This window comes from Melospiza melodia, chromosome 2 (genome assembly GCF_035770615.1).
Source record: "Melospiza melodia melodia isolate bMelMel2 chromosome 2, bMelMel2.pri, whole genome shotgun sequence".
NCBI classification, from domain to species: Eukaryota; Metazoa; Chordata; class Aves; order Passeriformes; family Passerellidae; genus Melospiza; species Melospiza melodia.
The window spans coordinates 5,340,439-5,353,828 of NC_086195.1; the positions used below are offsets into that span (position 1 = coordinate 5,340,439).

At 46.8% G+C, this 13,390-nt stretch overlaps 1 protein-coding gene across 4 annotated transcripts in view; it reads left to right on the forward strand.

The window, feature by feature from the left end:
- The first annotated feature begins 1,852 nt into the window (after positions 1-1,852).
- Positions 1,853-13,390, forward strand: part of ABCG1 (ATP binding cassette subfamily G member 1) — a 64,353-nt gene continuing 52,815 nt past the window's right edge. For 3 of the 4 annotated variants that reach the window (XR_010031354.1, XR_010031352.1, XM_063181263.1), the window contains exons 1-2: positions 1,853-1,943; positions 5,024-5,267. Coding sequence is in view for 2 of the 4 variants with exons in the window: in XM_063181263.1 (XP_063037333.1) it covers positions 1,902-1,943; positions 5,024-5,267 (286 nt within the window). In the remaining 2 variants the exon portion in view is untranslated. Of the gene's footprint in view, positions 1,944-2,566; positions 2,705-5,023; positions 5,268-13,390 lie in introns of those variants that run through there. The other variant, XM_063181276.1, reaches the window with a different exon arrangement.

Below are 13,390 nucleotides of genomic sequence, written 5' to 3' on the forward strand. Positions count from 1 at the left end.
GGAAAGCCTCAGGGAGACATTTGACAGAAGCCAGCCCTGTGCTGAAGCACTTTTGTGTGCATCCACCTCGCAGGCACTGTCAGGAGGGAGGACACTGCAGGGCAGGGACCACATCTGGCCTGGCACAGATGTTCTGGGCAGCAGCTCCCTCCCTGCAACGCCCTGCTGCCTGTGGTAAGCACAGGAATAAAATACTTACCTGCCTCCCAGGGCTTTGTGAGGCTTATCCCGTGTCTGTACAATGCTACACGAGTTCCAGCCACTCTGGGAAGCTCCCCGATTAGAAGATTCCTCTCAGATTATGGACTCCTGTATGTCATGTTTGGTGGTTGCTCTGAAATCGGTTCTCTGACAGCTGCTGTATTTTATCCCCACTTTCTGCTGCTTCCAGGGGAATTGAGAGGGAGCCCCAGCACAGACCCAAAACAATCCCTGCAGAAATGGGAACGCTCAGATGGCTGGTGGGTTTTTCAGCATCTGGCTTCTTGGGGCAGAGCTTTTTGTCCCCAGGTGGCAGAGCCAATGAATCCGCCCGCTGTCACAGACATCTTTTCATGAAAAATCCTTTCCTTAGGATTTCTCCTCCTGAGAAGCTGAAAGGGCTCAGGAACAAAATGTAAACAATGATTATCTGCTGCTGTGGAATGCAACAGGTGCATCTGTGATTGGTCTCATGTGGTTGTTTCTAATTAATGGCCAGTCACAATCAGCTGGCTCAGACTCTCTGTCCGAGACAGAAGCTTTGTTATCATTCTTTCCTTTCTATTTTTACTTAGCCTTCTGATGAAACCTTTTCTTCTATTCTTTTAGTATAGTTTTAATGTAATATATGTAATAAAATAATAAATCAGCCTTCTGAAACATGGAGTCAGATCTACGTCTCTTCCCTTATCCTGGGACCCCTGTGAACACGGTCACAGCCCCTGGCCTAGTCATGGGTCCAGATCCAAGCCAGCAGAGCCAGCACAGCCCCAGTGCCATGTGGACACCACTCACTGTCCTTCCTGTGCAGGACCTCAGGGTCCAGAGGGAGGTGACAGAGGATGGGCCAGGCTCTGCCCCGTGGTGCCCAGCAGTGGGACAAGAGGAATGGGCAGAACTGATGCCCAGGAAGCTCCACCTGAACATGAGGAAGAACTTTCATCAGCGGTGACTGAGCACTGGGCAGATTGTCCAGAGATGGTGTGGAGTGTCCTTCACTGGAGATATTCCAGAACCATCTGCACACAGTCCTGTGCTGTGTGCTGTGGGATCCTACTGGAGCAGGGGCCTTGGACCTGGTGACCCACTGTGGTCTCTTCCAGCCTGACCATCCTGTGATTTAGTGATTGTGTGACCTCGCTGAAATGCAGGTCTTTGGTGTGAGGAGTAAATGAATGGAGAATGTAACTTAGTGACAACTTCCCTTCCTCTCCGTTCCTGAACTATAATGGCTCACAAATCAGTGGGTGGGAGTCCCAGGGCCAGAACTGCCTCGTCCTCATGAAGATGGGATGCACAAGGCGATATTGGATGGTGCTTCTACTTCCCATTTCCTCAGGGAAAGCCCCCGGGAGCTCTTTGGGAAGCTGTCCGTGCCTGGAGCGTGGGGACAATTCTGGCTGCCCTCCTCATTCTATCCCAGCGAGCGACCTTCGGTGCCCCATTCCCCGGGACAAGCACCTGCCGCGCGTTTGGGCAGAGCGACAGCCACGGCTCCAGCGGCTTGGGGACACTCTGCCCACCTTCCCCGGTGCCCCGAGGGGCGCCCCGATCCCTCCGCTCCCCCATCCCGGCTGGGGGCGGGCCGGGCCGGGGGCGGCCCCGGCTCCACCGCGGCCCGCCCGCCTCCCGCAGCCAGTCGGGGCGGAGAGGCGGCACTGGAGGCTCCCGCTCCGGCAGCCGGACGGGCAGCGGCGCACATGGCATGTCTGATGGCGGCTTTCTCCCTGGGCAGCGCTTTGGTAAGGCGAGCCCTGCCTTCCCTCTGCCAGCGCCGGCCGGGGGGCGAGGTGCGGGGCTCGGGGACGGAGATGGAGCCGGGGCTCGGCGGGGAGCTCCCGAGGGAAAAGCAGGGTCGGAGGGTGCGCCCGGGGTTGTGGGATGCAGGATGAGTGCCGAGGGATGCGCAGGGTGAGGGATGCGGGGTGAAGGATGCGCAGGGTGAGGGATGCGGGATAAGGGATGCGGGATGAAGGATGCGGGATGAAGTATGTGGGGTGCAGGACAGGGGATGCGGGATGAAGGATGCGGGATGAAGGATGCGGGATGAAGGATGCGGGGTGAAGGATGCGGGGTGAAGGATGCGGGATGAAGGATGCGGGGTGAAGGATGCGGGGTGAAGGATGCGGGATGAAGGATGCGGGGTGAAGGATGCGGGGTGAAGGATGCGGGATGAAGGATGCGGGGTGAAGGATGCGAGTGTGCGAGCGGCTGGCGGCGCACGGCGGGACTTGACCGCTGGTTACCTCAGTCTGTAGCTAAGGCGGGGGGATTATCGCCGAGCATGCTCGCTGCGCCGCTGCGCCCCGCCGGCTTCCCGGCGGATTTGCGGAGGGACCGTAACCTTTGCATAACACCCGGGGCCGGCGGGGGACGGAGCGGGCACAGCCCGCCGGACCGTCCTGCCCCTGCCACCGGCCGGGCTCCGGGAGCGGCCCGGCTCCTCAGCGGCTGCACCAAACTCCATGGGAAATAGCCCAAAGTGCCCCAAAGCCGCGGAGAGGTGAGCGCGGTGCTGCGAGCGCAGGGCTCGGGATGCGGGGCTGGGGCATCGCTGCGGGTGGCAGCGCCGAGGAGAGGGTGCTGCAGGTGTTGGGGCGTGCAGAGGGGGCTCAGGTGTGTCTGTGCCCTGGGTAAGTCTGTGCCTGTCGTAGCCACGGGATTGCCCAGTTTTTTCCAAGCGATCTCTGTATCAGGAGGCGTTTGGATCATGCCGGTTGCCCGGGGGATCCTCTCCCATAGCGAGTGGTCCCTGGAGGGGGAAGGTGTGTGAACAGGCAGCTCGGTCCACACAGTGACTGAAATTGTTTAATGTCCCAGTAACAAAAATCTTTGGCTTCATACTCTTGGGTGATTCGATAGTCAGAGGCAAGGCTTGTCCAAAGGATGTTTCTTTTGGAATCGATCTAAACTGGAGAAGCTCTGACTGTCACCTAGATAATCAAGGTGACCTGCTCATTCGGAGTTCATTTTTGGATACTCCCTCTGATTGTGTGAAAGTGCCCAGTGGTTCCTCAGAACAAAAGAGGTTATGAGTGCCAGAGTGAGCCTTGAAAACATTCAGGGAAGAACATTGTTAACTCGCCTTCTCTTAGTTTCTAGGGAAGTTCCCCAGCTTTGATTGTTGAGCTCTAAGATGTTTCACATTACTCTTGTTATGTTCAAATTACATACCATGGCAGTGAACTATTTAAGAATTTGACAGTAAGTGTTAGTGGATACCTGACCTCTAAGTAAGGTGAGAGCGTGATTAAAATCTCTTTCTTGAGAAAATGTGGTAAGCAGAGCTGATTATTTTCATCCAGAACTTGGGGCTTGTGTGTGAAGAATGTGAAGATGCCAGCTATGGAGTGGTTAAGCAGAAGTACTTTTTTTCCATCAGTGATTATGTAGGACTGGAGGTTTTAAAATGTTTTTGTCAGCATTCATGACAAGTGACTGATCTGAGCTGGGCTGCTGTTACAGCAAAGATGGGAATACCAGGAACCATGAGAGGGAAATGGAAGTGGCACAGGCAAGAGGAGGCAGTGTCCCTTCTTAGCTGAATTGGACAAATAGAGGGAAACAGTGGCAAGATCTGCAGCTCTGTGTTCATGCATTGAAAAGTAGTGCAGCACATCTGCTTTCCAGGGGATGACTTTGTATTATGTGTCAGCATGGAAGGCCTGGCACATCAGCCATCTACAGGAGTCCTTTCCAATACAAATCTGCATCAAAAACACTAAATTTCCTAATAGGCAACTGTGCAGATGTTTGGCTCTGCTTGTGACATCCGCCAAACAACAGATGACAGCGAACAGCCTTTAAACAGAACTGTTCAAAATTCTCTTTAGCTGTAGAAAATTTATGACTGCTTTTCTCTTGAGCTTACACACATCCTGCTCATATTGGTGCAAGGCACCTGTGGTGGTAAAAGGAATAAAAAAAATATCCAAATTTTGTGTGCATAATAAAAAAAAAAAAAAAAAGGAGAAAGATGGGTGGAAGGCCATTGTCATGGCCAGGAGGGGAGGGGAAGGAAGTTTAGTCCAAAAAATGCCAAATGGAATTGCACAGAGTGCTGTGATAGGCAAAGTGTAGCAAGAGGGATGGCTGTGAGCGCAGGACATTGATCTTACAGTGTCAGTGGTGCAAGAACTGGAGCAGGGTTTGTGTGCTCATGTAGCTGATAAGATTTCCATTAGTTATCACTATCAAGCATGGAAAGCACTCAAGGATTTTGGGTGCAAATCATTGTGCTTTCCTAAAAGACCTCCAGAAAAACCTTGTACTGTCAGCCCAGGTTGCAAAGTCTCCAGAACTAGCAGTGCAGGAGAAAATAAAGCATGAAATAGTACATTTGAAAATTCTCAGAAATATAATTTCACCTTGACAGAAGCATAGGCTGATCTAGAGTAGCAAGAGCTGTTAGGTATTTTGAGTGGCTGTCTTTTGAAATGTCTGCACAAATAATTGTTCGGCCAGCTCCCTTTCCCCTTCAGCTCTGTCCCAAGCCCTGGAATCAGAGTAACTAGAACCAAATTCCTTGAGTGCGTGAGAAACCAAATACAATGGGGACTGAACTTATAAATGTATTAATCTGGTGCAAGATCTGAAAGAAAAACTAGTGCTAAAGGAACTGTATGTGCTGCAAGAGCTCCTTTACCTCTTCTGTCAAGGCTCAGGCAAAAGAACCAACAAAAGCTTGATTTATTTTACTCCTCTTTCACCTTTCAGCGCAGTACAGCTGGATTTTTGTGCTATTTAAAGAACAATTCTGGCGCAGAAGGTTTTGAAACGTGTTCCCAAACAAAAGTCTGTGAACTTTCTCCATTTCCTGCAGGGTGGCAGCAGCTCTGGTTGCACCATGGCCGAGCCCAAGTCTGTGTGTGTTTCTGTGGACGAGGTGGTCTCCAACGGCACCGACACCCAGGACATCCACCTCATCAATGGACACTTGAAAAAAGTGGACAATGCTCTGACAGAAGCTCACAGGTTCTCCTACCTGCCCCGCAGGCCTGCTGTGAACATTGAGTTCAAAGAACTGTCCTACTCCATCCAGGAAGGGCCGTGGTGGAGAAAGAAAGGTGAGGAAAACAAGGTTCCATCCACAGTTCATACAACTGCTCATTTCTGCCTCCCAGTTCTTGAGGATCTGAAGTAAATATAGTGTTGCTGTGCTGCCAAATATCTGTCCTGTGATCCTGCCTTGTCTACAATTTATTGTTGAGGGTGGGTAGAGCACGCAGGAGTTTAAAATGGGGGTGGGGGAAGTGAGGAGGCTTTGTTATTTTACTCCTGCAATTGGCTGCTTTGTGAGATGGTTGTTTTTTTCAGTACTCTTTCAGAACAGTGAGTATCTCAGAATTTCAGAAGGCTTTAGGCACCAGGATAAAAACTGTTTTCCTTAAAGGCTGTGTTTGGAAAGAAATGCTGTGAGCTCTAGGTTTCTCTACAGCTTAGATGGGTCTCTCAAAGCTTATAATTTCTGTGATGAAAACACTGGGACTGAATCCTGAGGTTCAGTCAGGGACCAGGATGCTCTTTGGGTTCTCCTTTGCTGATACACACTGCAAGAGTTCACGCCAAAATTATAAATATTGGGCACTTCTCAAAGAAGAGAAGTTTGGAGTAAGAAGAGATTATTCAGCTCTCTTCTCTATAGGTTCTTGGTTGATTCCAGTTCTGAAAGGTGATTCTGTTCTTTCTCCTCTGCTTGGCATCAATTCCTTTCATGCCTTCGCTGGCTTTGTGTAACCATGTGTTTCCTAGAGAGTTTTTAGGTTTTTGGGGTTTTTTTTTTTGGTGTGTGTGGCTGCTCCTCTCTGAAAGGAAAACTAGGTCATGCAGTAAATTCCTGCCAGCAAAAAGAAGTATGCCCAAGAGAAAACTATTGAAATCTCCAGGAGAATTTTGTGTACTAAATGCCATAATTGCCCTTCCTTGAGGAACTCTCTCCCAGCAATGTAAATTGGCACGGTTGTGTGCTTCAGTTCTTTTTAGAGATAAGGCCCTGCCAGTGCAGCCCTCACCTGAGCCATGCTTGGTACCTGCACTGGCCCTGAAACTACAAATCCACTGGCTTAAAGGTCCCACTCGAAATTGTTTCACCAAGTTCTTGGCTGCTGTCTGTGAATTGTATCATTATCACAACACCAAGGCTTCAATAGTCTAAAAATGTGTGGAATGAAAAGCTCTGGAGCTGTTGCCACGAAAGTGCTACTGTATGCGGACAGGCTGTGCATACAATTATTCATTTGTTGAAAGATCTGCAGATTTCATGCCTTAATGGGTTTTTCAACATCAAAACTGTGTGTAGACCCACTGGCCCTCTTTTAATTACTTTCTAAAATTGCGTGGAGCCACATTGTCCATAGGAGAACAGCTTGGTTTGGCAGCAGCTTTGGTACATTCAAAATTATTCTTTATCTTATCAGAATGAACACAAAACACTGAAGGTTTTTTTGTCCTCCAAGAAATGGAGCCCTGCCAAAATGTCTCATTTAAGATTTAAAAGCTTGGGATTCCTAACTGAATCTCTTTCTCACTGGCCAGGATTGATTGAGGGATTCTATATCCAAAACCCCTGTTCAGATTTTCTGACATGCCTGGGTGACTTGGCTTGAACAAAACAATGTCCTGGCAAAACACCCAGCTGCTGAAAATGTGGAAGTTGTCTTGCTTAGACAGAAATCTGGGCCAGGTGACCTCCAAAGGTCTCTTCCTTCAGTGTTTCAGTGAGTTGCTGGTTATAGAAACCTTCTAGAACCAAACTTTCCTCCCAGCCACGTTCCCTCCTCCAGGGACTGGCTCAATATATTGGTTTTAAGAGAAAAGATTTTCCATTAGAGAAACAGAAAACCAAATTGCCCAAATAGTCCCCAGTGAAGGTAGGAACCAAACACTTCAGATACTCTGAATTGTTGTAGTGGTTCTGCAAGTAGAAGATTTTTTGTGTGTAATTTGGGATATATCTGTTCAAACCTGGTGGATTACATATGAAACTATTCTGAATACCTTGGACTGGTTCCTGTTCCACTGGGAAACTGGGACTTTATTGCCCTTCTCTTGGGCACTGCATTGTGCCTCCAAACACTGGTGGTTGCTGCAGTTCAGCATTCCTTGTGGATTCCCTGTGCTAAATGTCTCTCTCATTGCTGTAATGTGAAATATTTGAATTCACTTTTTATGAGAAGAGTAGCAGAAAACATGCTGGGAAAAAAAAAAAAAAAAAAGAAGGAGATGCCTCTCAGTTCACATTGTTCTTGGGTGCTGGTTGTGGTAAGAAGAGATAAGGAATGCTGTTTCAAAAACATCTTTTAATTAATGGTGTTTCTATTCTTAAATGGAGCTTGAAAAAGAAAATCTACTATTTCTACATCATTCTCTATGACTGTAATGAATTAGTTAAAACCTTTCAAGAGTGTTGGATCACAAAGGCAGAAGTGCTGTTTCCTTGCAAAGACAATTTGTGCCAGCATGTTGGACAGGAATTCAGCTGAAGAGCAATTCCCTTCAGTAAAAATGGCATTGCAAAGTAATGTTAAGGTTAGGCTCTAAATGAGCAGAAGGAGGAATAATTAGCAGTGCTGCCATTGTGTTCTGTGCTTAGCTTGATTGTTCAGACAATGCAACTCATGGTATGTCATGTCTTTTACTTTTCATTAAAAGCCCAAAGAAAGGTGAATTTGCATTGCTTGTCAACAACAAAGAAGCTAAAGAAGCCATGGTAGACTTCAAATTGGAATTTTTCATTTATTTTTGTCTCAGCCTTAAACTGCTTAATTGAACTATTAAATATCATTTTCTCTTTAAATATAGGGAGGGGCATTTTGATTCCGAGATCTATATGATAAATGCTGCTGTTCTTCTGAGGTTTTATCAGACTCATGGCAGAGATTGGTGTGACTCTGGAGCTGGTTAATTCCTGCTGTAATTTCCCCTGAGGTCAGTGGGATTAATGGGGAAGGAATATGGCAGGTCAGTCCTTGATCAAAGCTGCTCCATCTGACCCATTCCATTCAGCAGGAGCTGTTGCCAACATGGGAATTCGGGAGAGGTTAAAGAGGTAAAAGTTTCAGAAGGTCTCAGCTGACTTTGGCATTTTCCCCATAAAACTTTCAGGGAATTGGTCAACAGGAAGAAACAATATTCCTTCAGGTTTGAAGGAAAGGGTTATTTTTGAGTGACTTGCGAGGTTAAGCGTCTTCCAGAACTGAAAATATGTCTCAGCCTTTAAATCCAGGCTACATTCAAGCACGTCCTGGGGGTTTCCTGTGGGTCAGTGAGGTTCATGATTTCAGAAAGCCCCAGGGCTCCTGGAGGAACTGCTATGAGGTTAGGATGGACTGGCAAAAAGGGAACTTCAGCACATTTGGTAGAAATAATAGGGCTGCTTAGTCAGGATACTTCTCCTTTCTTTTAGGAAGAGGGACCCAGCTGGCTTGGAGGGGAAAAGAAAGAGCCCTGTGTTAGATCCAGTGTGGATCCTTAAATGCAAAAAGCGAGATCTGCAGAGCTTTTGAACAAAACATGGCCAAAGTTTCACTGTCTTGTCACAAAGCCATTTATCTAAGGGCTGAGAAAGAGATGGAAGTGAGTCCTGGTTTCTGAGCTGTATATTTGAACTGCACTTTGAAATACAAATGGGAACACAGAAATTGGTTTTACCAGTTCACAGAAAAATTACAGACATGTAGGTTTTCATACTAGGACTCCTGAAAACTGCTTGCAAGAGGATTTGGTAGAAAAGTCAGTGCCTTGGGTTTCTGTCATTTTTGTTAAAAGCACCATGAAATAATCTGAATTGTGGTTTGGGGATGAATTATGTATAGCCCCCTATATACAAAGGGGGCATGAAAAGTACTTTGGAGCTTTCTGTCTGGGTCAAAGTCATTCAGCTTTACATGGAAAAGATACATACTTTCTATATAGCCACGAAAGGACATTTGTTCTATTTTTTCTAGGTGGGTTTGCTATAATATAGGATGGAGATGGAAATATCCTGCCTATATAATTGAGTGCATCCAGCAAGAAAATAGTAATAAATTTGCTTGCAAAACACCACAACAACTCAGGGATTGCTTTTCTTTTTTTTCTTTTATTTTTTTTCCTCCCTCCCCTCTCACACTTCTCAGTATTCATGGTTAATTAGGCAACGTTTTAGTTGGAAATTTCTCCGTTGTTATTTTTAGGGCTGTAATGAGTCACTTGCGCTGCGTTCGAGCTCTGCTCGGGGATTTGGTCTGGATAACCTCGGAGGGAGCGGCCTCCGGCCGGCCACCGTGCAAACCGGGGATTTTCACTGCAGAAATCCATGCTCGGCACAAAACGCCCCATTTCTTGTTATTTTGGGTTTGTTCTGATGGTTCCAACCCCGTGCAAGCAAAGCGGAGCGGTGCCGGTGCTGTCTTTGCTGTCCGGGTTGTTGTTGCGCAGCTTTGGGCGGCAGGAGGGGAATGGGGCACTCGGATGGCTCCGAGGTGTCCGGGGGGGAACACGGAGCCCTGGGCAGGTGTTTGCTATTCATGGAAGGCCAGGAGTGGCCGTCACAGCCCGAGAGAGTGTCATCGGAACAGCGCGATCCCAGCGCCGCGTGTGATGCTAATGCCGCTCTCTGCATAAGATGGAAACTTCACCGCTGTCAAACCATCAGCGGAGATTTAAACAGCCTGGGCTTTGCCGATTTGCTTCGGTGCTGTCTTAGGAATTAGCTCTGCAACACACGCTCGGACAGACCCCTTTATTTTCATTTAGCCGTCCGCTTTATTTATTTAATTTTTTCGCAGCATCCTCTGTATGACTTCACTGCAAACATCCCCCACCCCCCTCTGCCATGCCCTCCGGAGCTGCCCAAAGGGAACGCAGGGGAGGCGGGGGGCGGCAGGGGGATTTGGCCGGGATGAAGCGCTAATCCGTGCTGGGGAGCGGGCCCGGCCCGGCTGGGGCTGGGGCTGGGGCTGGGGCAGGTGCGGTGCCGGAGGTGCCGCATGCCCGCCCGGCCGGCGCGGTTACTGCCGGGCAATGCACTGCAGTAACCCGGGCGCTGCCGCTGTTGCTAAGATGGGAAAGCAGGGAGGGAGGGAGAGATGCAGAACGGGAGCGAGCAAAAACCCACTTTCCGACAGAGATTTTTCTTTTTTTTCCTTTCTTTGTTTTTTCTTTCTTTTTTTTTTTTTCTTTCTTTTTTCCCCTTTCTTTTTTTTTTTTTCTTTCTTTTTTTCTGTCTTTGTTTTCCTTTCTTCTTTTCTTTCTTTTTTTCTCTTTCTTTCTCCTTCTCCCTTTCTTTTCCTTTCTTTCTTTCTTTCTTTCTTTCTTTCTTTCTTTCTTTCTTTCTTTCTTTCTTTCTTTCTTTCTTTCTTTCTTTCTTTCTTTCTTTCTTTCTTTCTTTCTTTCTTTCTTTCTTTCTTTCTTTCTTTCTTTCTTTCTCTCTTTCTTTCTTTCTTTCTCTCTCTCTTTCTCTCTCTCTTTCTTTCTCTCTTTCTTCTCTTTCTCTCTTTCTCTCTTTCTCTCTTTCTCTCTCTCTTTCTCTCTCCCTTTCTCTCTCTCTCCTCTCTCTCTCTTTCCTCCTCCCTTTGTCTCACCCTTTCTCTCTGTTTCCTTCCTTCTTCTTTCCTTCTTTCTCCCTTTCTTTTCCTTTTTTCCTCTTTCTTTCTCTCTCTCTCTCTCTCTTTCTCTCTTTCTCCTTCCTTCCTTCCTTCCTTCCTTCCTTCCTTCCTTCCTTCCTTCCTTCCTTCCTTCCTTCCTTCCTTCCTTCCTTCCTTCCTTCCTTCCTTCCTTCCTTCCTTCCTTCCTTCCTTCCTTCCTTCCTTCCTTCCTTCCTTCCTTCCTTCCTTCCTTCCTTCCTTCCTTCCTTCCTTCCTTCCTTCCTTCCTTCCTTCCTTCCTTCCTTCCTTCCTTCCTTCCTTCCTTCCTTCCTTCCTTCCTTCCTTCCTTCCTCCCTCCCTCCCTCCCTCCCTCCCTTCCTCCCTTCCTCCCTTCCGCCACTTCCTCCCTTCCGCCACTTCCTTCCTCCCTTCCGCCACTTCCTTCCTTCCTTCCTCCCTCCCTCCCTCCCTCCCTTCCTCCCTCCCTTCCTTCCTCCCTCCCTCCCTTCCCTTCCTTTCCTTCCTTCCTTTCCTTCCTTCCTTTTCTTCCTCTTTCCTTTCTTTCTCTCCTTCCTCCTCTCCTTGAAATTTCCTCTCCTTCTTTTTTTCCTTCTTTTCCTCCTCTCCTCTCTCTGCCAGATGGATTGTATTGTTCTCCACCATTTTTTGCCTGCTTTGTCTGACAGTTGTTTTCATCTCTTGTGCAAATTAAGATCCATATGTTAGGAAGAATAAACAAGTTAGGCCAGCTGAAACCAACTGCAATACTGGTAAAAGGCTGTTTTCAGGCAAATATTGTGTAGATTCCTTTTCAGTGGCTTGAAGTGTTGGCAAAATTAATTAAAATGAGGCATGATTTTTAGCAGAGGGTTTCTAAGCACATGTTTTAACCTTGATAAAATCTGTGTAGTTTTTCTTTTAACACTTAAGCTGTGTCAAGATGGTAAAAATACATTGAGTAGTTGCTGTTACTGGAGTAGTTCACAGTGTTTTATTAAGTGATAAATAACTCTTCCCAGTGTCCTCTTGCATGTGTTCTGTAAAGTAGAGGTTATTGGGAACAAATCTTGGTCAGCCCCTTTGCCTGAGCCTTCTGCTGTTTCCCAGCTGAGTGTGCCCTTACTTCAGCATTACTTGTTTTCCTTCCAGCAGAATCCATTGTTTTTGTGGGTTTGTTTTTGTTGGGGTTTGAGGTTTTTTTTGTTTGTTTGGAGTTTTTTTTGACCTAGAGCTTTTATAGAAATGTGCCTTGAGTTTGACTCAGGGCTTTTTGGTCACTGAGCCTTAAAGCAGAACATCTTCATTCTCTTTGCTGTATTGTTTGTTAAACCTAAACATCACAATGACCTCACTATTTTTTATTCTAGCTAATGTTTTGATACAATAAACTTTATTAACTGCTGCTGTGAAACCTTGTGGCTGAGGAAGGGGGTTTTAGAGAGTTGCCAATTAAATCATTCTGGAATTCCTGTGCCAAGAAGTGGTCACAGTGAGCTGTTGGGAGTCTGAACTCTGGTCTGTGCTGTTTCCATCTCTCACAAAAAATGTTGGGGGCTGGCTGTAGCTCACCCTGACACCCTTCAGTACAGCTTGCTGTCTGCTGAGTGGGGTTTGATGAAATGATTTCTCCTCTGCCCATAGGTGGCCATGCCCTGCTCGAGGTGTTGAGGAGGTACAGATGACAGGCAGCAGCATCTGGGTGTACTTTTGTCACATTTCAAAGCAGACTTTGGTTTCTGTAGTCTGCAGATCCATCTGAAGGCTGAGGAAAGATCAAGCAAGAGGCATTTTGCAATTGGAAACCTCAGGCATCACATGGTTCATCAGGGTTTTCCACAACCTCACTGAAAGGAAAGAGAAATCACAAGAGCAGACAAAAGCAGAAGCTAACTTGAGTAAAAATGCTGTTAAAGTTCATTTTTGTTGTGCACTTTCTTTCATGCCATTTTGGAAAGTGCCTCTGGAAGTTCTTGGGGTCTGAGCTTACCAGCTCTTTAGGGCAGATTTTTGTTCTATGGGGATTTAATATCTCAGAGTTCAGCTCTGTATCCTCTGAGAAATTATTATTATTTTCCTCTCACACTTCTCTGTAGCATTTTTCTTGTAGGTAAACTGTGGAGACAGTCAGAACATGACACTCAGAATGTGGCAGGCCCTCACTCAACTCAGCTGCTTCATAATTCACATCTGCACCCTTTGAGCTTTGGAGGCATAACTTTGTCTTCTATTAGAAAACAGTGCTTGGTGTTATTATTAAAATAACAAGTCAAGACAAGAAACAACATGCAAGGAGATCCCCAGCAAAATTTACATGATTGGCATGTGGGAATGAACTGATTTGGATTTGTTATTAAAGCATTGCAAACTGAAAGGTGGGTGTTCATTCTCAAAATGAAAGTCCTTGAGGCAAAAGCTAAATCAGCCAGTGATGCTTTAACCCCAGACCCTCTGTCACTTGCATCTGGAGAGGTGCAGAAGGACATGTATCTTACATAAGGTTGAGTTTTTGTCAAAAATAAATTGGGAGTTTGGGTCAGTGTAGGCATCTGAGAGAACTGGCCACCTACCTTCTTGTGGGATTCATTTATTTAAGAGCTTTGATAAAATACCTTGTTGAAACGTGT